The sequence below is a fragment of the Gymnodraco acuticeps genome, unplaced genomic scaffold (genome assembly GCF_902827175.1).
Source record: "Gymnodraco acuticeps unplaced genomic scaffold, fGymAcu1.1, whole genome shotgun sequence".
Taxonomy (NCBI): domain Eukaryota; kingdom Metazoa; phylum Chordata; class Actinopteri; order Perciformes; family Bathydraconidae; genus Gymnodraco; species Gymnodraco acuticeps.
The window spans coordinates 1932518-1956104 of NW_022992130.1; the positions used below are offsets into that span (position 1 = coordinate 1932518).

Consider the following 23587-nt stretch of genomic DNA (forward strand, 5'->3'; position numbering starts at 1 on the left):
TTGAAACGGTCCCTGCAAGGAGCTAAAAAACATTCCTGCTGCTTGTTGACAGCTCGATTCTCCCACAGCTCTCAGAGACTCAGTCTGTCAGAGAACCAGCTGAGCAGAAACTAGGTCTCTGTCACAAGCTCATATGTTTTCTTGTTTTGGAAGGAGACACACTGGAATTGATTTGATGTTGTTAGGAAACATTGATTACACTCGAAAGAGCTGTCTGTTTTGACTGTTGATTGTTTTTGGCAGATTTTAGCTCGTCATTATTGTCTTATTGTGCCTTAGAGTGTGCTTTGTTCTCTTGTAAAATAATATATCCTGTCTTTTTTAAGAGCCCTCCTGCCTGACTGAACTCGAGAGGATCCAAGTGCTAGACGGCGGCAAAAGAAAGTTTGGTAGGTATCTGGCATCTCGTGACAGCATTTCAGCCCAATTTCATCTGTCTTTCTTGGTGGAGGGATTTCATCCAGCAGATGACAAGCAGGAGGCCGGGATTAGTCTCTGATCAGTCTGCTGGATTAGAACTCGATACTGACAGACGGCAAAGGAAAGCAGCCATCAGTGTGTCTTACATGTATGTGTGAGCCGGTGTGAGTGTGTGTGTGTGTGTGTGTGTGTGTGTGTGTGTGTGTGTGTGTGTGTGTGTGTGTGTGTGTGTGTGTGTGTGTGTGTGTGTGTGTGTGTGTGTGTGTGTGTGTGTGTGTGTGTGTGTGTGTGTGTGTGTGTGTGTGTGTGTGTGTGTGTGTGTGTGTGTGTGTGTGTGTGTGTGTGTGTGTGTGTGTGTGTGTGTGCGCACTGCAGATTTTGGCTGGTTGACTGGTGTCTGAGTCAGGACTCTCCAAGGACACAGAGTGGCGAGCAGGGGGCCGCACTCAGATGTTCCCTCGAAAGACTGGAAGGACAGTTTTTGTTTTGTCCCGTTCTAGCTTTTACATTAATATGAAACTAGCTACATCATGACAAATCCCTCATCTCTATACAGTATGACAGTTAACTCTCCTTAAGGAAAACTCCAAGCATGAAGGTGATAATGCAGCTCCAACCTGTTTTACACTGTAGTGTGTGAACACAAGCTGTATTTCATATTCATTTAAGGGTTTAGAAATTGAGAACTTTCCAATTTTGTGTCCCTTGCTCATCCCATGATGATTGGCTATCTACCCCCCACACCACCCCAATATGCTGATTTAATACTTATTCACCCCTATCTTTCTCCGTGAACATATTTGTATTCATGGAAAAGGGAATTGACTGCCACATATGCTGCATGCATTACACTCTTACTTGGCATCGGCGCCATGTGTAGGGAAGCATGATGCAGGCTGTGTTTATCTCCTTGCAGGTTAAGGTTGCTTTACCAGAACCGACTCTTATTTGTTTGTGTTTTTCTACGTGTGAACGCCAGGTCGATTCATCCCAAGCTGCGACGAGGACGGCTACTACAGGAAGCAGCAGTGTGACAGGGGAGAGTGCTGGTGTGTGGACCAAAACGGAGGAGAAGTAGCCGGATCCAGGATGCGCGGCAAGCCAGATTGCGGTAAGCCCCGTAGGATTCAGCTGTCAATATAAAAGTGAATAGAATTTGAAAGCTGAATGTAGCGAGGAAAAAATGTAAAATTTCCGCTGCAGATGGCCTGCTTCTCTACATCGCCCCACATGCGTTCTGTACAAGGCTTTCTTTATGTTAAAGGGCTGAGGCCCACTGCAACATAACTCATTGCAGGGACCAGTCCCACATTCATGGAGTCATTTGCATTCCAAAGCACCGCTTGTCGCTGTGAGAAAAGTCTTTCAAGATAAATGAGGGCTGGTTGGACTGAACCTGCTCCTGATAAGAATGGCTCCCCTGGCAAGGTTTAGAAATAGCTATTAAAACCCAGACAAAGTCAAACACATGCCCCCCTTTTGCCATTGCAGTCAATGTTTTTTTAATTGATTTCAGCATTTCTCATTGATAGAAAGGACTCCGTCAAAGTTGAGAGGAAGACATGCTGAACAGAATTTATTGCAGAATTTAAGATTGCCACAGTGGATAATTTAATCTCCCTCTATATCCCCCCCCCCCCCCCCCCCCCCCCCCCCCTCCTGCATGTTTTCTCCCTGTCTCTCTACAGATGATGAAATGGCATATTCAGGTGATACTGGCAGCGGGGTTGGATGGGAAGACGAGGAAGAGAAGGGGGCTGAGGAGACTGCAGAGGAGGCTGAAGAGGAAGAGGGCGAGGTGGGGGAGGTGGATGATGGGGGTTATATCTGGTAAATGTGCAGTCCAGCCTCTCTACAGGAGCATCTCGATGGTCTTGAACACACATACACACACAGATTTTGCAAAAAGATGGAGGTGGTGAAATTATCACACTCAGAACAACACTGGCTTATGGAAAAAGCAAAGGGCCTCTAGGGTTGGTGGAGGGGAGATGCATATGTAATGGGTGTATTTAATGTTACAGGATGTACTTTAAAGGGGCAGGGGGAGGGGACATATCACGACTAAGAAATGGAGTCTGGAGAATATTGTCCTTCATACTTGTGAATCTTTGTTCTCTTATGTTGTAAGTCCTTTGAACTATCTTTGAGCAGTTTTTAGCTGATGCATAATGGAGACTTTAAGCGGCTGCAGGTGCTCGTCATGTGCTTGTATAACATTTAAAAAAGGAAATTGACTGGGTGCATTTCAATACTCCAAATTGGCCGTTTTCATCTTTTCTTCCTGCAGATTAACAACATTTAGATTTCAGGGCAGGAAACGGTGATAAAGAGAGGAAGCCACGTTGGATTATTGGAAAGCTACCTTGGACTTTACCGTTTTCATGTCATTTGCTTCAGCTCATATGTGACAGTAGTCATTCATGACTTACTAAAATAGAAATGTTCCTCACGCATCACTCTTTAGCTTGTATATAATGTGTGTATCAGAAGAGTCACCTATTAGTCCTGTTATTAATGCCTCGAAAAACTAGCAGAATATACTGCTTGGTTGACAAGTGTACATCGTATCATAATGTGGATCAATTACTGTGTTTAATAAAAAAAATCTAAATAAAACAAACTTGCCTATGTGGCCAAGTTGGCCACCGTATATCTGTGTCTGAATGTTTGTGTTTTCTCTTTATTCCTCCTCAAACTCTCACACACAATCCTTAAGCAGCGGTGTTATGCAGCATATAAATATATACAGTTTACAGTAATCATGGCCATTTTTCCAATAACCATTGACCATTCATAGTACAACAAATGTCTGTATATCTGTGGTTTCCTCATTAAAGGTCTTAAAACACTGATAATTAAAGTAAAAGCTTCTATTTGGATTATTTATGGATCATTTTAAGCCTTCAACTACAACTTAAACACTATAGAAATTGAATAATAGGTAAAAAGATTATAATAAAAAACATCTCATCTGTGCCATCTTAAAAACTACCATTTCAAAGACATAATGCTCCCCTCTGAGCGGGACAGCTAATTGCCAGCTCACTTTCCCTCTTGCTACTTCTTGCTCTGCAGCAGTGGAGCTTATAGCTATGGGGAAGCAGCAGAAATGAGATACAGACTGCATATCAGCACTTCTAACAGCACAATGCCTCTCTCGGCAGCATCCTCTGGACATTACTGGAGTCTCTCTATGCAGTCTGGGAACAGTGAAATAGAGACCTTACAGTACGTTTCGGTGTATGCACATTCTTGGAAGATAAGACCAATAAAGATTGTCTTAGCATTGTAAAAACTGACAGTAACAAATCCTCTAAATAACATTTCTCAGTTTCACATTTCGGTGATAATGGAAATCAGTACCAGTTATGTCCCAGTGGGTGAAATCCTAAATGTGCTAGCTGCAAGTGGGTACGCCTGCCAACAGATGTCTGAATACCTGATACCGACAGCAAGTCTTCTGGCCACCCACAGGGACCAATCATTTTCAGCAACCTGTCAGCCCGTTATGCTGAATATTCCTCCTGCTTGGCGGCAACATGCCATATGAAACGGATCCCGGTGTAAATAACACATTCTGCAATGTCTTTTCTTTGTGCTGTTGCTGTAAGACAAAGGGTTACTATAGATGTTCGACAGGTATGTTCTGTCTGATTCATTATGATTTAACACACTGATACATATGGGTATTAAATCTTGCTTTATTCAGATTTGTAGCTCTATTTATATTCCTTTAGTTGTCATAATGTGTGTAATTTGTGACAGAAATATACCCAGCGTACACTGAATTGTTACCAGAATAAAATATTTTATTAATATAATTACATTTCAGTACAATAAAACAATATCAGCAGATATTAAAGTAACCTCAACTGGCTAATAGCATTCTAAATATTTCACAGGTAACTGCATAATTCTGGGTGATCGTATCAACATTAGTAATGAATGATTCTTGTTTTATTTAAATGAACTCCTTTAGATCTATGCCTGTTTTAATAACACATGGAGGTTTGGTAATAAATTAGAAAATACCAGTTTTGTTTAAAAATGTCACATAATATTAACATGATCTAATATTGCAAATAATCCATCTCGGTTTAATATATTAAAGTGCAGGGCTCCTCTGTTATAGTTTGCTTTGTGCACCCTGTAGTCTCCACACTGTTTCAACTTCTTTTTCTGAGTTGTCCAACACATTAAACACATTAAGATCCTTTGTCTCGTGAAAGTTCTGCAACACTGTCTGGAAAACTGTCACTGGGATGCTAAAGTTGAGGTGGGGGTAGGTCACTTTCGCAGCCAAGTCCCTCGTGTTGCTGGAAACGATACCTGCAAAATAGCAAATAATCCTTCAAATTGCATAACAGTGCAGAAAGAGTATCTGGTAAGTATAGCTCTTATCTCTATGCATACTGCTTTGTTACAGTGAAGTCTTCCATGGTCACCATATGCCCCCCACTGATCAAAAAGAGAACAGGATTTTGTAGTTTCTTACCCAGCAGCTCCCCTGAGCGTGCCCGCACCACAGCCCCCCCGCTGGTCCCTGCTTGTACTGCACAAGTGGTCTGAAGCATGACCGGCTGCTCGTTCAGGCTGATGGTTTTGGAGAGGACACCACAGGTCAGGGACGGACCACATCTCCGACCCAGGCCCCCGTATCCCACTACAACCACAGACTCACCTGCAGGCAGAGAAGATGAACTCATAACTGTTTTATAGTGAACAAAGATCTCCTCTGGAAGCGAGGTGTAACTCGTTACCACGAAACAAGTCACAAATCTTACCCGGATTGTAACTCTGAGCCATTGTCGGGACCACAGCCCCTGTGGCAGGGTCCCTCATCTGCACCAGAGCCAGATCATAGGGTGAAGAGGCTTTAGTGGAAAACAGCACATCACCTATAACATCATGGACTCTGAAAAATAAATCAATAAAATCATCAGCTAACATTTAGTTGTTTGTGTCAAATCAGAAACATTACAGCTAGCTGAAAGATCCTACATCCTTATAGCTGATTTTGAAAAAACCCTTGAAGAACCACAAACTAAATGCAACTCAGTGCTCAAATTAAACTGTCACAGTAGGAGAAACACGATGGTAGCTGTATTCTATTCTTGTTATGGGTCCCATCTGGGCTTTTCCTGCTGTAGACAAAAAGGTTTGCTGTAAGAACTGTATTAAAATGCTTTTGGATACATTTCCCCCATTGAATCCTTTCCTGTAGAGAGAACAGCGTGAATTCATATCTTTGCATGATTTGACTGTAAACAAACAAAGGGAGATGGATCTTTTAATTGCAGTTTGAATCGTAAAAAAAAGATCTTTGGACAGGGTCGTGCCTGGAAATAATAGCGTGTAGGTTGAGAATAAGCTCTAGGTGGGGGATTTAACACTAGACATAAAGAAACATACATTGCTGGAACATAAAATCCTTTGAAAAGCCTTGTTGTAATGTGGCATAGGACACTGGGCGCCTAGATACCCCCCCCCCCCCCCCCCTTGATGTGCTGTCACCTTTCCCTGTTATGGAACTTCAGCGTGACCTTTGACCTCCCGTTGACAACATGGCGGCAGGTCACAACCAGCTGAGGGGCGACAACGACCCCCGAGCCCCAGACCTGTCCACTCTCCACAAAGCACACAGTGGGGCATTTAACAGCTTTCGACTCATGGGCGGCATTTGACATTATCACGCCTTCCTCTCCTGGATGGAGCCAAACATCTCTGAGCGGATCTTGAACTGTCATGCAGCGGATGATGTTCCTGAAGATCAGGTGGACGGAGCAGACCAGAGTGAGGCCGATCCACTCGTTCGCCTTCCAACCAAATGGAGACACAATCAGTCCAAGGAGACGCACATTGTCTTTGCCTTTCACCGCAAACAACCCTCCACCCTCTGTGCCTGGCAAGCACCGGGCGTCTGTGAGGATGATGGCGTTGTCCTCTCCGGCCAGGTTGCTGATGATTCCTCTGCTGAGGGTGCTGATGAAGAGATCCACGCAGAGGGAGCCAAAGGGTGAGCCACATGCAACAACAGGGCATCCTTTATGGAGGGATGAGCTGCTCTGCCAGGGTATAGCCCCTGCATTTGGGCTGCATTCTGCCACATCACTTGCCTTTAGCACAGCGAACCAGCTGAGGAAGTGAGCATCTCTTATCAGCCCCTCATCCTCTTCATCATCACAATGGAAACGCCACTGGTCAGCATCTTGGAAAACTGCCTGGAAAGCCTGATTGAACTCCAGGCAGTTCACCAGCATCAGCAACTCTGCAGCAACTTCCCGTTGAAGTGTTGCTTTGCTCCTGGGGGGTGAGGAGGACGCTTCTCCCTGTGCAGAATGGCTGGAGTCCAGATTTCGCTCAGTGGAAAAGCTGACGCGGATTTTCAGATTTTCACTGAAGCTGTGCGGTGGCAGGAACCTGTGGTCCGCGGAGAGGGGCTCTTTGTCGGTGGCAAAACGGGAAAACGGGACGCCGGTGCATATTATTAATCCACTTTGAGGATGGACGATAACTCCGCTGCAGCTCACATGTTTCTTTGCTGAAAATGCCTCAAACAGATTGACAACACAGCAACACTTCTCTATGTCCTTTAGCTCCATGCTGTTAGCAGGTGAACTTTAACCATATAGTCGATAACGTGGTTTAGCAACTTTCAGACAGGGAAAACCCGTATAAATCCAGTACAGACATCAGTGGTAAGACAATAAAACAAACATCCATACTGACAGGGATAATAGCAACCTGACACCGAGTTGTAACTACTGTTTTATTGCACCGTTCTATTTAATAACGTGAATTCTGTCCTCTAGCTTCCTGGTTGAGTATCATTGGTCAACCACCACCTGACGATTACTGTGATTGGTCAGCATGTGAATACAAACAGCTCTAAGCCAATCGGAAACAAGAGGGCGGGAACTTAGTTGGTCTTTCGACTACACATATCCCATACGTTCTTGATACTGTAAATTAAACTTTGACATTTTTGGGGAATCATTTCGAAAGGTTTATATCTAAAAGGGAAAGGATGGAAGCCTTAATCCCATTTTTATTCAGTGTAATTTGTAAAACCAGTCGGTTCAATGGCTCGTGTACTTAATGAATACATACTACAGTTAACAGTTGTTTATTCAGTGTTTATGTTACGATAGTTCTGTGTGCTGCAGCGCCCCAGTATATTTTCAAAAAGTACTTATTATGTACGGATGGGCTGTTCAGCTGATGGAAATTATCAGGCAAAAAGGACAGATTAGACGTTTATTATTAAATGTGTTAAATGTTTAATTGTGTTTAACAGTACATTTTAATAATCTTATCTTAAAACCAGTTAGAACTAGAAAATGATAACGTTATAATAGTATTGTTTGGTTTGAGGTTGAATCACACAATTTACTATACTTTTAAAAATGAGACAGATTTAAAGGATTGTCAGAAATATTTATTATGCTCAAACTTCACACATAGAATAACAATAAGACCTATCTTTTGTACCAGATACATTGCTTCAGTGCTTAATGTAACATAAGGAAAGCCAATGTTTGTATTGCAAAATATAAATAAGAGCTTATATACAAAATAATGTATAGTATTGCACTAAGTCCTTTCATGCTCTATTTTTAATCACAGCCCAAGTACTCTCATAGTATCACTGCATGTTGTGAACAGCTACTAATCACAAAGTACTCAAGTTGTTACAAAGCAACTAACTCTTCATGAGACAGGTAGTTTGTCATCCAAGTATGAGTTTGTTACATCACCTGGCTGTGCTGATGCAGTTATTATATACTGCAATTATTTAACAATATTCTGAACCATTGAAGATAAAGCTCCTCACAGCAACATTTCAGTTAATGCACTTATGGTCACATATATGGCCTGTAGTGGTAAACCCTGTAATGGTTGAAAAAACCTACTATCATTAGAACTGTCTGTGTCCTTGGAGGTAGCAAGCTTCACTATTAACACGTTCCTTATTAGGAAATATGGCACCAAATCTCTGCAGCACTTTCCAGAAGAAATATTACATTCTTGGACAAAACCTAGAGTACTTCCCATTATTTTTGAAAAAAATCAGCTAAATATAAAGATATAATAATAATAATATTAATCGTCAACCAAGGAAGAGTAACTCCCAGTACAAAATGTTAACCAAATTGACCTTCACTGTAAGTCTACACTAGTCGCTAAAAATAAACCAGGGTCAGAAACTGGTTCACAGCGATGACATGTTCTATATGGCAGACACATTCTTAAGAGAATGAAGATCACCATGAAGATCACTCTCCACACTCAATCTGAACAACACAGACTGATTATTCCTAACTTAATCTTTGACTAACTGTGGTATGATTGATATGACATACAGATTTCTTCAAACTCATAAAGAATACATGGTATATTAACACAAAACACTACTTGAAACACATTTTCTACAGGCACAAACAAAGTTTTAAATAAAGTATATTTATCAAAATATCGCTCTACGGCAGGTAGTGTTGTGTAACACATGTCTGTGTGCGCAGGTAGCATGGTAAACAAGGTTATTTAAAGAACGCGCATCAGTCAATATACTGGGAGAGCCAGCGGAAACCATCTCCATATCCTTGTCTCTTCAGCACACTACACATGAAAACTTCCATTGGCCTCAAATTCCCCTCCTTCAGTGACACTTTGCCCTGAAAAGAAACAAAAAACACAGATTATAATTCACAACCCAAAAAAGGGCAATAACCTTTCCTATGGACGATTTTAAACCTGTACATGTCTGCATGCTGTAGTGGGATATTTGTAGGGCTGCGGTCTGACTCGATGACATTAATCATTCCTCACTTTTGCATCCTACTTCCTTTCTGTCTCTGTTCTTGTTTCCTCTGCCGAGAGACAGCAAGTGGTTAACCCGATTAACACTAATGATGAAAAATTAGCATGAGCCAGTACTATGCCAACTGCGTCTTAACAGCACTGTCATGCCTGCCCATGGCTATTCAGATTTGTATTAGAAACACAGCGTTTTCTACTATCTCAGAGCAACAGTGAGTGCATATACAATTTTCTCAGGAGCTGAAAGGAATGTAGGTCTAGCCTTGAGTGATTTGTGAAGCTCACTGTTGTTGTTGTTATTATGCATTCCAAAAATCCTTGAAGGAATATGCTGCATGGACCCAAATATGCTACTTATTCAAGTCGTAAAGCAATAACAGAGAAAATAAAATAAAAATTCTACTATTTTCAGTAGTGTACAAATAGAAAATAAACTTGACTGACATTATCATCCTTTTAAATAATTTAATTATCATCATGTTCATCACCTTTCCAGTTGTTTGTCCATGAAGACCGAACATTCCTCTGAGTCCGTCCTCACTGATGGCCTCTGGACGGTCAATCTTATTCCCTAGGATGAGGACCGGGACGTTTGAGATGGTTTCATCTGTCAACAGGGCCTGCAGACAGAAAGAGTGAAATATTATAAAAGAGGTCATTATAAAAAAACGTTGTTGTGTGTTGATACACAAATGAAATCATCACAAGTAACTTACATCCAGTTCAACTTTGGCCTCTGTTAGTCGCTCATGATCAGCACAGTCCACCATATAGACTATACCGTTTATGGCTGGGAGGTAGTTCTTCCAGATCCTTCGTGCTGTGAGGGAAACACAATATCAGCGTTTATGTAACAGACATCTGTCAGCGTGAGTTTCGACCTGTTCCTACCTTGTGTATGACCACCGAGGTCAAACGTTGTGAAGGTCATCCCAGCTATGGTCAGCTCCTCAGATGCTGAGGACAGAGGGGAAGCACTGACCTTAGACAAGTGTTGAAGCAAGTAACACAAGGCCAATTGCTGAGCTGACAACATGTGAAATGTGTGAATGTACTTGGATGCAGTGTGGGCACGTGCTGTCCCAGCCTGTCGTCCCTGAGCATGTGCAGGAGTGTTGTTTTTCCAGCATTGTCAAGTCCAAGGAACACTAGCTTGCCGCTCTTCTTGTACAAACCTGAGGACAAGAAGAAAACAAACAATAAGTCATATAAAATCACTAATAACGGTGTAACATTTTGGATGTTATTTTGTATCTCAATGATGGTCCCACAGTCATAACAAACACCAGGGGGGGGGGGGGCACACTGTTTTTGAGAAATATAGATAACACAAATAAATGATGTGCACAGTTGTTAGTGTTTGGGAAGGAATTGGTGAATATATTTACAGGAAACACACTACAACTACTTTTTAGTAGTCATTTTATTAGGTATTAATAGATTATTAGGTATTTCGCCCCAAAGCTTGGTTGATTTCTACTGACAAAGCGACTGACATTCATTCAGACTGGCTAAAAACTACTGCTCATTTTCTGTCCAACATTACTTTACCTAATAGTTGCAAGACACTGCTGAAGCTCTTGTAGATCCAGTCAAATATGAAAGACATTTCTCTGGACTGCCTGTAACAAAATGATTTGTTATGGCACATTAAATAACAACACAGCACAGCAATACGTTCATGTTTGAGTTGCTGTTAAGGTGTCATAATTCACGGGTAAATGAAAACCCATATAACAGCACAAAGAAAGAACACGTTTGCAAATAAATGTACAATCACTCAAGTAATGTACAGTTGCGAAACAACAGAATCCAGCACAGAAGCTTATTGTTAATCGATATTCCTGACCCTGGATTACCCTGCTGGTATGTGTAATCACTTTCTAATCACACAAGCTTTAAATCATAAATGGAAAGGGGGGGCAAACTAAGCAATACACACTCTTTAGAGGATTTTTAGATGCTGGTTTGTTCTGAGAACTGTTCAACTAAGTCACACTGATCTTCCTCTGACTATTTTTATGACAAGTTGTGGCAAGGACACTTGATCTATGCAGGCTCCCCCTGCTTCCCTCTCTCTCTCTCTCTCTCACACACACACACACACACACACACACACACACACTCAAACACACCTGTCACTCTTCGTGATACTTGATGTGCTTGTTGCTGTGAATAGTGAGGCCTGCAGTGACTAGGGCTTTGGGAAATTACCCAACGGTTAATTACGTTATCATACAATCATGTTTCAGACATTTGTAAACAACAAACTCCATTCATAAAAGGTGGCGTTTAATTCTTAAGTCTGTGGATTTAACACTGGGACACAACAGGGACTTTGTGTTGCGTTAACCCTTAAAAATGTCCGTAGTCATGACAGAAATCGCAGCTGTTTTCGCACGCAAATCTCAAATCGGTAATCCTTAAAAAATATACATAAATAAAAACACGACAGGAGAGTAAACTAATGACGGAGCTCATCAGAAATACTTGTTCTAGTGATTTTACAATGATCGACACAGTTCGGCTTATCACGTGTAGCTTGTAGTAACGACACCAGCTGTCACACAGTAAACAATGATACATTTAAAAAACAACAACGCGTGAACCACAATGACTAAACTAAACCTTTAAAATGTGAGAAAAGTGGTTCAACAAGCAGAACAATACACCTAAAACTAAGTGGGAAAAGGTAACTAAGTAAACTTGTTGTTACATGTGTGATTTTACCTGGATCTGCCAAATTTACAAGCTGCACGTCCGCTGGTTTTTCGTCCAAGCCTGTCCCGTCGACTGACATGTAGCACAGAGTTTGACAGTTTACCGGAAATACGTCACAGGGAGGGCGGTAGCAGCCATGGTAGCAGCCCACATGCCATAGGTGTTTAAACAAAAATACTGTTCTTCTCACCCTTCTAAAATAGGAGTTATACTTCAGTAACTTTGGAAGGGGTTATATTTAATAATACAACAATATTAACAATGTTAATCATCATCCTCGTGGATTCATCTTCTTATTACAGACACATGCATTTCCTAACATTCGGTCTGTATGCTGTCAAATGTATTATCTCTTCGTTTTACACACGGCATCTATTGTACGTCTGTCCGTCCTGGGAGAGGGATTCCTCCTCTGTTGCTCTCCCTGAGGTTTCTCCCATTTTTCCCCTTTAAACTGTGGGTTTTCTCTGGAAGTTTTTCTTTGTACGATGTGAGGGTCTAAGGCAGGGGTGGGGAACCTCCGGCCCGTATACGGCCCGCGAGACCATTTGGTACGGCCCTCGAGGTAATTTATAAACACACGCAAAAAAGAAAATAATTAAAGAAATCTAGACCGCAAAATAATTAAACAAGCGAGTGCCTGTTTTTCCTGGCCAAGGTCAGGGTCCTTGAACACAACACGAGCCTAACGTGTATGTCTCGTCTGACTGGGGTGTAGTTCTGACGGAGAGCACCAGAACGCGGCTCCGGCACTTCAGATAAGGAGCCGTACACATGCCGCAGTGTTTGCGTGTCTGTGTCTTTAGCTGAAAGCCCAGTGGCGATCTGTTCATCTGTCATACTGATCATACAGTCAATAACTTTGTTGTTATTAGCATCTGGTTAGCTAACTATGCTAACGAATATAAGAAGCTTTTTCTACAACCAGTGAGGTAAAGGCACATCTTTATATGATCATTATAGTTATAAAAAAACAAGAGAATAAAGTAAACAGGTATAAAATACTATATGACAGTAAAAAAAAAGTTGTTATTAATAAACAAGGATAGAGTTTGAAAGGGGAGTGATTTGTAAAATATCCATAAAGAAAAACTGTTCTTACAGTTCTGTTTCATATGGGTGTTGAGAGATGTATCCATAGATCTCTTCATGTTGCTCTCAAAGTGCAACAGATAGATGCTTTTAACTTCAACATTAAAAAAAAAAAAATCTCCCGGACCCCCCTAGAGTCGGTTAGAATTTTTTATTATATGTACAGCACTTTGGCTCGACCAAAAATCGTTTATAAATGTGCTATATAAATAAAACTTGATTTGATTTGAATGTTCCATTTGTTAATTTAAAATGTTTTTTTACCCAAATACAAATGTCATTGTATATTTTAAGATCATGTTGAGCAGGTTTGAGCAGCACATTTCTTGAAGAATTCCACATATGCACTACTACAAAAAATTCTCAATTTCTTTAAATTATTTGTCATTTTGTCTGGGTTTATAGTCTTATTGGTCCATATAAACTCTGATACCTACATTTTTGAACATTTACAACCAATGTTATCGGAGAAGATTTGAACACCTGAGAGTGCACACATATCTAAATACTATATCTAAAGTAATGACCAAACACACATCACAAATATTCATGTGAGAATAATAAGTATACTAATTATTACATTGCAAAAGAAAAGTAGTGTGGAGTACTGCACACTAGGTGGCAGCATTATAACAATGAAAACGTCAGTCAAAATCAGTTTTTAATACAAAGTAAAGCAAATTTGAACTTCCTAAATTAGAAACTAAAATGCTCTTCTAATCTAGAATAAATGACGTTGCATAGAAGTGGCAAGCAGAAAGATATCACGCTTTGATGATAATTTAAAGAGAAGCTTTATTAAAGCAGTTCAGAGTCTCATACATGATGGCACAAGTATCTAAAGGCACAGCACCTTTACGTTGTTAATGACAACTCGTGTCAAAAGAGATTTAAATATGTGAAATTTGTTGGTTAAGAAATTAGTACTTTTTTTTGTACTTTCTCTCTTTCTCTACAGTATCTAACCACTATCCCTCCATCTACACAGAAACAGACAGCCCAAACCAAAACATCCACGTCCCGTTATTTAATTGGTTCCCATTGGTAAGATCAAGTATTTATACGAGGAGCCTTTCACTCTACTCAAAACCACTCCTGGTTTACTTCCTCTGGAAATAGAACCATTTATCCACTGTAAATGAAAAAACATCAGTCAATCTCACATCAGATGAAACAATTCAGCAGGAATCTAACAATCAAGTCATTATATAAAGATTTTCTATTTTTAAATCTACCTGATGAGGGGATGGTTTCTTCTTTTTCAAGAGGACTTGTCTGAAAACAGAATGAAACATCAGTTATGAAATCAAGAAACTAAAAGGCCTTCAATTGACAGAGGTCATGTTGCAAAAAACCTACCCCGGCAACCACAGCTTTAGCCTCGTCCGCTGAACAGAAGTAAGGGCTGCCGCTGGGCGAGACACACGTGTTTTTGCTGTATTGCAAGACACAGACATTCATAGTTTAGAATCAATAAATCATAACATTTTAGTTTACATTTTCTATTGTATTTTTTTAGCTGGGGTCAAAGCAGTAAGAACCGTGTTTACCAGTTCAGTTCACCAGCATCGATCTTTTGGGAAATGAGGTCTTTCCAGAAGATGTGAGTGTTCTTGATTATTTTAATGGCAAAGTCCTGAAACACAAAAAACAGCACGTGATAAATTGAAAAGTAAGGAATTCGATTAACAATAACCTTCACACAAGAACAATCTGTAAATCATTTCATTTAAAGTCTAGTGTGCCAACTGCAGTTCCTTGAAAGTCTAACCTTCCAAAGCAGAGCATGTTTGCAAGACAGAAACAACTCTGACAGGGAAGAAAAATAATTTGTGAGAGTAAAAATAAGAGTGTGTTAGACCTTGTCCTTAAACTCGCCGTTGAACGCGAACTCGTTCTCTGGTTTCCCATCGGGCACTTTGTACATCCTGAACCAGTCGACGGTGGACTCCAGGTAGCCGGGTTTCAGCCGCCGGACATCACTGATGTCTAAACAGAGATTGGGACAACAAAACAAGTTCAGTATGATTGACGCAGCACTGCTCGGATGCTCAGACAAAGAGAAAAATAACAGACGTGCTTACTGTTAAAGTCCTTGGCTTCAGGGTCCTCCACGTTGATTCCAATCACTTTCCAATCAGTCTCGCCCTCATCGATCATGGCCAGGATCCCGAGCGCCTTCACTTTGATCACCTCCCCGCGGGAACACACCTAGAGACAACGTTTGAGTTTGCAGTTTATTTTCTGTTATCATCAGCAGTATTATCCTTTTTCAAATCTATATCACCTTTGACAAAAGAGATGATAAACAATTAAGTCTTGTACCTTGGTGCCGATCTCACAGACATCGATGGGGTCGTTGTCACCGACGCAGCCAGTGTCTTCATCTTTGTGTGAGGGATCTTCCCATGTCTGCAACCACCACAGAACAAAGCCGAGTTCAACATTGGCACTTTTTAAACACTCGGCAGCATTGATCTTACACCATCACAGTTTCAAGACACGTACCTGAGGAATGGCTCCATAGTTCCATATGTAGCCCTTGTGTGGGAACACATTGGCAACGTATCTCACGTTACCCTTCTTCACATCTTGCTTCACAGGGTTCAAGGGTTCTTTTGTAGCAATCTGAATATAAATTGTTATTTTGAAAGAAGTGATAAGCGTTAAAATTACGTTTAAGTGCATTTTGTAAATTCCTATTGCAACAGAGAAACTTCACCAGTGAACCCAGTTGCAATAAAATACTATGGATGACTGGAAATCACATTAAATATTCACATTATTTTAATAATAACAATGCCAGAAATGTAAATAAACTCTTATTCTTCAGAAGAAAGATTGCACAAATGTATAGGGATCAAAAAACAAAGCTGCAAAAGTATGTAAGACTCATACCTCCATCTTTGCATTAGTCCACCTTGGTACTTCAACAACCATGTTGAAGATGTTCTGTAAGAGACACAAAGCCATCATTATATATATGTTAAACTATTCTGAAATGGTTTAGTACATTACTGAAGATGACACAGTATGAAACCACAAAAATGCCTATATAATGTGCATCATTATGGCTGCTTTGACCTGCATTGCTTGGGTCATAACCTTTCCATTAAAATGATTTGTCGTGTCATAAAGATAAGATAAACCATAATCTACAGTTATTAAAAAAGGCCAGGGCCTCCCTTAATGACCTTGTTATTCAAGAGAGCATTAATAAAACCAGTTCATTGCCCACACAAATACATGTCCATGGCAGTTCTACAGTTTCAGCAGTTGATAAATGGTAATACATATATTATACTCATATATTAACTGGGGTAAAGGTGATTGATTGAGCCTCACCTGACTCTCATCTGCATACATTGGTATGTCATGGAATGGTGAGATGTGCTTTCCTTCAGCATTTTCTGTAAAACAGTTTGATTAAAACACATCATCATCATCATCATCATCATCATCATCATCATCATCATCATCATCATCATCATCATCATCATCATCATCATCATCATCATCATCATAGTGTCCAGTGGATTGCAAAGACAGTACATAGCTTTTCACTAATGCTTACTTGCACTCCTGGTTGTAGGTGTGCCATTGAGTTGCTTGTTTGCTAAAGGTTGATGATTTTGTGTCTGTATATCATGACCTCTTTGCCCATTAATGGTTCAATGACATCTCGGACAGGAAGTGAACGCAATAGAGGAGGCTGCTTGAAACATTGAATTGCATCCTGCCAGGCCTAAAGCTTTCACTATTACTTAACCAAAATTAGCGGAGTACACAGGCTTATTTTACTCACTGTGAGATTAACATGTTCTGCATTAAAATTCCTTAAACTCTTGCATTTTGATGATGAAGATAGTGACTTGGATTTATTCTGACAGCCCCAAAATTGAAATGGGTTTGTCTATAAAAACTATGACTATGACATAGCAATATAACAATCATAAACAAGGATGATAAATAATCGGTCTGTGAAACTTACTGAAAAAGAGTATTGAGTTCAACAGGTTCAATATACCCCACCTTCACCTTATCAATTACAGTATTATTACATTACAACCAGTTGCCTCACATACCGCAAGCCTTGATGATGTTGTGCTGGGTGACGTGTTTAAGACCCTTGTACGATTTTCCAATATTACCAACTTCCTTCTAGTAATTTCACTCAAGAATACAACGTGAACTGTGTGACCGACTGAGACGTTATGTCAGAAAACAAGTCATCTAACGGCGAAACCGGAAACAACTGGCTACCGCGACTTGTAAAGGCTCAAACCGAGAAATCATGACTGTTCAAACAAGTTAAGATTTGCTTGTAATCCTCCAGAGTAAGACAAATGTCAACACTAAAACACACAAGGACTAAACAAACCAGCAACAATGAATGAATAAGTGACACGTGGAGAATGTAGCCAGCTAGAAGGGTTTGTAAAAAGACATAAAAGTAGCAAACAATGACACAACTCTGTTTTTTAAAGTGAGTTTGTACTTACTGAAGAACTGACGGTAGTTCAGGGAGTGCAGGTTCCCCCTCTCTTCCAGTGTGTAGCTCATGTTTAGTGCAGGTTAGTGCTGCTGTCTGGCTCTGGGATGGAGGATGGCGGCGGAAGGAAGCGTCTGCGCTTTAGGTAGTGTTGAGAGAGAGGGCACCGCGCATGCGCAGTCTGCATAGGATGCCTTCAGAAGCTATCGGAAATATCTAACTCGACAAATGAAAATAGAAAAAACATGTAGGCTACACAACTATAAGTGGAAGTTTGAATTGAGTATCAAGCAGAACTGAATAAGGCTTAAGGATGAATGGAACAATCATTGTTGTCAATGTCACACACTACACAATGTCATCTATAGTAGTTATCAAAGTATTATCTAAATATAGGCCTAGTTTATTTTTGCAGTATTGCAATAGTCTGTATTTGTTGAACTATATTTGCCTGTCTATATGTTAAATACTGAAGATGTTAATAATAACAACATAGTGTATGTCTTGAGTCAATAATACTTGTTTTTATGCTACCATTTATTTCATTATTACAAGCTGCCGAGGGTGCTATGATCTCGCATGAAATCAGATCAGAGAGACTTTAAAGATAAAAAAAGTTGGAAAAAAACAAGTAGAACTAATAGATCCGTCCTGGTACTCAAAGACTCAACAAACATGGTTTGAAAAAGTTTTCTGACAATGGTGAGAACTGCCATTAGCTTCACAACGCTTGTATTGTCCAACCAACAGTCCAAACCTCAATATTATAAATACACCTATATGTATATACATTTATGTATGTATTTACTTGAACTGTTTGCTGTACATACAGTCGGCTAGCTAACCATTTGAATTTTTAGTAAAATATGAGAAAAATATTCATGCCTTAAACATTTTATTAGGATTTAAGAATAAACCAATTATATATTGATAAAGTTGTAGGTGTGGTGGGAAGATTGAGTTAAAGTAGGGGGAAATTAAAATCTGACAGGTCACAAAAATCAGCACTTTTAAATGTAACCTACTGTAGTTTCTATAAGCCTGGAGATATTCAGAGGTGGAAAGTACTCAAGTACAATTAAGTATCATTTTGAGGGACTTGTACTTTGCTTGAGCATTTCCATGTTATGCTACTTTATAGCCTTTACTCCATTACATTTAAAAGGGAACTAATGTTTGTACTCCACTACATTTATTTAACAGCTTTAGCTACTTTTAACAGATGAGTATTTGCTGATAATACTTTTGTACTTTTACTGAAGTAAGACTATGAATGCAGGATTTTTACTTAACTGAGTATTTCTACACTGCAGGAATGCTACTTTTAAAGGATCTGAGTACCAAAACTGCAGATATTGTAAAAACAATAATGTTTCTCTGAGTGTAGAAAGTAGGCAGGCACCATGCTGATGCTGACTACACATCCGCCCGCTGCCTGTCGTCCTTCCTGCCTTTGCTGAGGGAGGGGACGGTGCTGACGGCTGGGAGGACGAGAGGAGAGACAAGAAAGCTTTGGGGAGATATTAGAGTGGGAAACGGCCCAGGTTTCCACCGTCCGTCGGGAAATAAACACCCCTATTTTCTGAAACGGTTTGATTTGTCATCGAATCGGAACTGAAGATGTCGACCAGTCGTCAGCTTAGCGAGAGCAGAGCCATCCCGACCAGGACGGTGTTGATCAACGACACAACGCAGCTACCTCATGACTATTGTACCACCCCTGGAGGCACTTTATTCTCTACCACTCCCGGAGGTAAGGGGATATCCCGACTACGCATAGTTTTTATTCAGAAAATGGAGGATAATTGTCATTTTGTGGTGTTTGTACTCTCACAAAACCTTTCACTGCTCATGTAACAGTGGCCTATAGGCTGCCGTGTCATCCCGATCAAAACAAAAACAAAGCTAAGCCCCGCCCCCTCGCTCTCTCCCGGCTGTGTGATTGGCTGATTTGCAGCGCAGAGATTCTGATGATGGCATTGTGCAGTAATATTTAAAAAAGGTGGAAATGTTTTCTTTGCCACCTATGATTATGAATAACACGACTGTGATAATCTACAGCTTAAGGCATTTACTGTGCGTCAGCTATGCATAGCTGGATTTGTATTTGCCTTAGAGTTCATAGGAGGCCTTTCAGATAAGGATGTGCAATACATCCACCAAGGATGCTGTACTGTACGCATCTGCTTTATATATAAACAGATTCACTCAGCATAGCAATGTAATATAGACTTTCTGACAAAGGTTTTAACTTTTTATTTTTGAGTGAAAATGATCTATCACAGTCCATGCTGACTTCTTCAGACGTCTTATTTTATTCCAACAACATTCTAAAGCCCAAAGTATACCTGCATGGTTTACAATAATATAACATAGAGAAGCAGAACATCTTACATTACCAAAGCTTGAGCCAACATTTTTTAGTTGGCATTTAGCTTGAAAAGGACTAAAACTAAGAATCAATCATATTTGCTTGTATATTTGATGTCAATCAGCTTATTGACTGACCATTTCACATATAAACCACCATCATATTTGAGAATGTTATGGAATTATTGTTTAAAACTGTGGTTTAAAAACTAGGGGGCAAATAGACCACTGAAGGGTTCTCATAGCCAGAGAAAAACATATTAAGTTAAACTAAACGGCCTTTGGTCACAGTACATCTTGACCTGTCAAACACATACTGCAGATCAGATTAATCACTGCATTGCATGCAATTATTGCTGGAACTGTGCCACCGATATCGTTATTAGTTCCACCTGTGCAGTTCTGCCGTGACACGTTAAAGTGTGTACTCTGAAAAAGGTCAGTGACTCTGATTAAATGTGAGCGATAAATACTGTTATGAAAGCAAGGCTATCAAGTTCGATGTTAGGTCTATGTTCCTCCATGTCTTGCTTTTTATAGTTCCCATTTAGTTGCATTTCCTTTCATTTATTCACAAGGACGATAGACATTAATTAAAATGTCTGTAAATGTGCCAGTATTTAGTCAGCTGGTTACCTCAGTGAGATATTATATACCAGTTAAGGTGATGATATTTACAGAAGACAGCAATACAATATAAAGACAGCAACACAATGCTTTCTCGAGCGACTGCAGAAGACATGTAGATCAACAGGAAGCAGCAAAACACAGCCAAGCGGAACTCTTTATATATGTTTTAACACATCAAAACATGCAGAGTACCCTTAAGCAAAAGGGCTTGAATAAAATACAACCATCAGGATGGAGATCTAGATAAATAATGTTAAAAGATGCAGTTACATCTTATTAAAATGTGTATTTTATTTTAAGATGTCGGTGCCTTTTGACAGGGTTTTAATCTGGGCTCATTTGATAGCACCGGCATGAGATGCTTCCCAGGATAGAGCACGATAACTTTAACTTGATACGTGTTGTGTTTCAGGAACCCGGATCATCTATGACCGTAAGTTCCTACTGGACAGACGTAACTCTCCCATTGCCCAGACTCCCCCGGCTCACCTGCCTGTCATTCCTGGAGTGACCAGCCCAAATGTCCTGAGAGAGAATAAGAAGAACGAAGCCAACAACCACATAAAAAACAAACATGATGGCAAGCCCATAACCGGTAAGAGTTACAATATGGTCTGAGTAACCATCTTTTTTCTCAAACATTTAACTGCACCCTCTGTTGTTAAGCTGTAATTATTCCACTTAATACCCATTATGATATTAAAGAAGCACAACCTGTTTCAACATACCTTTCTCAATACATGTGTTGTTTCTTCTTTTCAAGGTGATGATGCTCAGTTTGAAATGGACATCTAACAGACTGGAACTCCACCAGCAAAAGAATATGACCTGGCATCACCCGTGTCAGTGGCTTGGCTTGTAGAAGAAACCGATGTTTGTGGAGCCCTCATGGCATCTTCTTTAGCTCTCTGTCTCGCTGCTGGATGTAATGTGTGTAAACCATGGGAAATCAGTGTATCATACAAACCGGTACATTGTCACCAACTCTGGGAAACTACGTTCATTGTATAGATTTCCATTGATACCAGTCACTGTAAAAAAAAAACACACATTGAAGGAGCGGGGCCCCTCCAAAATGGTTGTGTACCCAAACACATTGTCCAATCCGCAGATTTTAGCACTCATCTTCCAGCTTTCTGTGAGTCATGATCTCTAACAGAGCACACTGTAAAACGGACACAATTCCAAGATAATTTGGGGGAGGAAGTGGTAATTTTAGTACTGGCCTTAGAATTATTCAAAAGCTTTGATATTCATCACATATTTTGGTTTTGAAGACGCATGTTATTTAAGTGATTTTAGTTTGTGTTTGCTATTTGGTTCTACTTCAAATCTCCATAATATATTCTCAATTGTTTGGTCTGGTAAATTTCCTGCGATAGTATGCAAAGGGACGCTGTGTTGTTTTTATTTTGCAATTTGATGAAGATTTCATGCCATTCCAAGACTCTAGTTCCCATTAACACCACAAGCCCATGTGAGATTTAGATTATTTAAGAAATTGAATTTTAGGCTGTTTTTAAATGTTTTGTAATCATCAAATTATTGTATTTCCCACTATGATGTCAAATTATTTATAATACTGAAAAACAAGCATTTTATTAACAATTAATTTAAAAGTCAATGTCAAGCCTTTCAATTCATCACTATGACGATCTGGCTTTACAGTTTCTCTCCTGCTGAGAAAAGTGAATACCTTTTCTCCAGATTTGACTTTGACCTAACTGGTTAGGTTTGTAGACAAGATCTTTGTGTTGATATTAGGTCAATCTAAGAAAGGGAGGAATACGTGGCAATATCTGTCAGTCTTCTGTGTCCACACCAGATACACATTTCAATTAATGTGATAATGGTTAATATCCCAATGGTAATTTTTAAGTAAAATACAACAAGATTTTTGAAAAACTTTAAATAATCCACATATTTTATATGCATTTTATTTTTGAATACAGTTTCTTAGTATTGAGGTATTTGTTTGGGTATCAGTTCTGTCAAGCCTTTGGATTTGTAAAAAGTGTCACAGATCCAGAAGACATTGTTTGCGTCAGGCTTGATAGATGTTGTCCCATAATCTACAAATCTGACCCCAGTGTCCTTAAATCATCATACATTACCATATTATTTTAATGTCTGTCCATGCCTTACTTTACACCAAATGCAGTAACTAAAACTAGGTTCCTAGTCATCAATTTGTACTTTCCAACAGATGTTTATTTTTTCACTGTAACATTGAACAGGAAACATTGTACTTGGCACTTAAGACGAAAAACACGTCTTTTTATGGATTTTGATTTTGTTATGTTTTTTTCTTCCTAAAGCAGCTGTGAAGTTTTTGAAAGTGTGATGGTGCCATTTTGGGGTTTTGAGCTCCAGGTGGCAACGTGGCTAAAATAATGCCACTTGCTGTTTGAGTCCCAATAGTTTATTTATTTTTTCTTTTGCACCACAATCAGTTTGCTAATTGTACACTTTCCAAGTAGCAACTCCTAACTTTATCATCATGAAGTACCCCTTTTATTTTCAAATGTATTCCCACCACAAGTTTGTTTCTATGAGTGGAACCACCGAATGGCTGAAATGATGTCTAGCAAGGATTTTCTTTTTTTCTTCTAGGCTTTTTAGTTCATTCGGGTTATTTCTGGTGATAAACACATTGAGGAGTTGCTTGAAAACCAATTTGCATTGCACATTTTTGCTTTCTATTACGGCATCATAATTCATATTGCAGATTTATTTCAAATCCGTTTGGTTTCACAATGAGGGCTTAACATTGTGTGTTGAAAGAGATTTGAAATAAACTTACTGTAACTTTCTGTTCTGAATTTAAGTAACTTTATTTTAAATGAAACTCCAATGCCAGTGGACACTTTTGCTGAAAGATCAATAAAGTTCCGTAAGAAAGAAGTTAAGATGTTGTGTTTTTTATTGTAATCTGCTTTTTTTAATGTAACAAAAATATATCACGGATTCATGCTATTTAAGAGCGGAGCCTTATTCTCACCTCAAAAGTACTTAACTATAAATAAAATGTCTTTGCAA

At 39.6% G+C, this 23587-nt stretch overlaps 5 protein-coding genes across 6 annotated transcripts in view; 2 read left to right on the forward strand and 3 right to left on the reverse strand.

Annotated features, from left to right (window-relative positions):
• The window catches only part of spock2 (SPARC (osteonectin), cwcv and kazal like domains proteoglycan 2), a 34487-nt gene extending 31414 nt beyond the window's left edge, over positions 1-3073 (forward strand). For both annotated transcript variants that reach the window (XM_034203736.1, XM_034203734.1), the window contains 3 exons: positions 327-389; positions 1400-1531; positions 2109-3073. In XM_034203736.1, the coding sequence (XP_034059627.1) occupies positions 327-389; positions 1400-1531; positions 2109-2254 (341 nt within the window). In that variant the 3' untranslated portion in view covers positions 2255-3073. The remainder of the gene's footprint in view (positions 1-326; positions 390-1399; positions 1532-2108) is intronic.
• A 1138-nt stretch (positions 3074-4211) lies between these two features.
• On the reverse strand, positions 4212-7234 carry tysnd1 (trypsin domain containing 1). Its single transcript, XM_034203739.1, has 4 exons — positions 5938-7234; positions 5208-5338; positions 4919-5104; positions 4212-4752 (listed from the first exon to the last, which is right to left on the reverse strand). Exons 1-4 carry the CDS (start codon positions 7023-7025, stop codon positions 4550-4552), a joined length of 1608 nt encoding a protein of 535 aa, XP_034059630.1. The 5' UTR covers positions 7026-7234; the 3' UTR covers positions 4212-4549.
• A 605-nt stretch (positions 7235-7839) lies between these two features.
• On the reverse strand, positions 7840-12054 carry sar1ab (secretion associated, Ras related GTPase 1Ab). The gene is made up of 7 exons (XM_034203845.1): positions 11974-12054; positions 10795-10865; positions 10299-10418; positions 10135-10200; positions 9960-10063; positions 9732-9863; positions 7840-9098 (listed from the first exon to the last, which is right to left on the reverse strand). Exons 2-7 carry the CDS (start codon positions 10850-10852, stop codon positions 8982-8984), a joined length of 597 nt encoding a protein of 198 aa, XP_034059736.1. The 5' UTR covers positions 10853-10865; positions 11974-12054; the 3' UTR covers positions 7840-8981.
• Positions 12055-13831: 1777 nt separating this feature from the next.
• On the reverse strand, positions 13832-17724 carry ppa1b (inorganic pyrophosphatase 1b). The gene is made up of 11 exons (XM_034203771.1): positions 17559-17724; positions 16402-16466; positions 15955-16008; positions 15565-15684; positions 15382-15468; positions 15141-15267; positions 14918-15045; positions 14607-14692; positions 14416-14491; positions 14292-14331; positions 13832-14188 (listed from the first exon to the last, which is right to left on the reverse strand). The coding sequence occupies exons 1-11, from the start codon at positions 17617-17619 to the stop codon at positions 14157-14159; spliced, it is 876 nt and encodes a 291-aa protein (XP_034059662.1). The 5' UTR covers positions 17620-17724; the 3' UTR covers positions 13832-14156.
• Positions 17725-18975: 1251 nt separating this feature from the next.
• On the forward strand, positions 18976-23452 carry eif4ebp2 (eukaryotic translation initiation factor 4E binding protein 2). The gene is made up of 3 exons (XM_034203773.1): positions 18976-19301; positions 20961-21143; positions 21312-23452. The coding sequence occupies exons 1-3, from the start codon at positions 19169-19171 to the stop codon at positions 21341-21343; spliced, it is 348 nt and encodes a 115-aa protein (XP_034059664.1). The 5' UTR covers positions 18976-19168; the 3' UTR covers positions 21344-23452.
• The last annotated feature ends 135 nt before the right edge of the window (positions 23453-23587 follow it).

Coding starts and splice junctions, on each gene's coding strand:
- ppa1b (XM_034203771.1), bottom strand. CDS start 17,619: ATGAGCTACACACTGGAAGAGAGGGGGAACCTGCACTCCCTGAACTAC. Junction 15,685..15,954: donor GGACTAATGCAAAGATGGAG/GTATGAGTCTTA, acceptor ATTTATATTCAG/ATTGCTACAAAAGAACCCTT. Junction 15,046..15,140: donor TGAAGCCAAGGACTTTAACA/GTAAGCACGTCT, acceptor ATCTCTGTTTAG/ACATCAGTGATGTCCGGCGG.
- eif4ebp2 (XM_034203773.1), top strand. CDS start 19,169: ATGTCGACCAGTCGTCAGCTTAGCGAGAGCAGAGCCATCCCGACCAGG. Junction 19,302..20,960: donor ATTCTCTACCACTCCCGGAG/GTAAGGGGATAT, acceptor GTTGTGTTTCAG/GAACCCGGATCATCTATGAC. Junction 21,144..21,311: donor TGATGGCAAGCCCATAACCG/GTAAGAGTTACA, acceptor CTTCTTTTCAAG/GTGATGATGCTCAGTTTGAA.
- tysnd1 (XM_034203739.1), bottom strand. CDS start 7,025: ATGGAGCTAAAGGACATAGAGAAGTGTTGCTGTGTTGTCAATCTGTTT. Junction 5,339..5,937: donor AAGTTCCATAACAGGGAAAG/GTGACAGCACAT, acceptor TTTATTTTTCAG/AGTCCATGATGTTATAGGTG. Junction 5,105..5,207: donor GGCTCAGAGTTACAATCCGG/GTAAGATTTGTG, acceptor CTCTGCCTGCAG/GTGAGTCTGTGGTTGTAGTG.
- sar1ab (XM_034203845.1), bottom strand. CDS start 10,852: ATGTCTTTCATATTTGACTGGATCTACAAGAGCTTCAGCAGTGTCTTG. Junction 10,064..10,134: donor CCTCGGTGGTCATACACAAG/GTAGGAACAGGT, acceptor TTTCCCTCACAG/CACGAAGGATCTGGAAGAAC. Junction 9,864..9,959: donor AGGCCAAAGTTGAACTGGAT/GTAAGTTACTTG, acceptor TTCTGTCTGCAG/GCCCTGTTGACAGATGAAAC.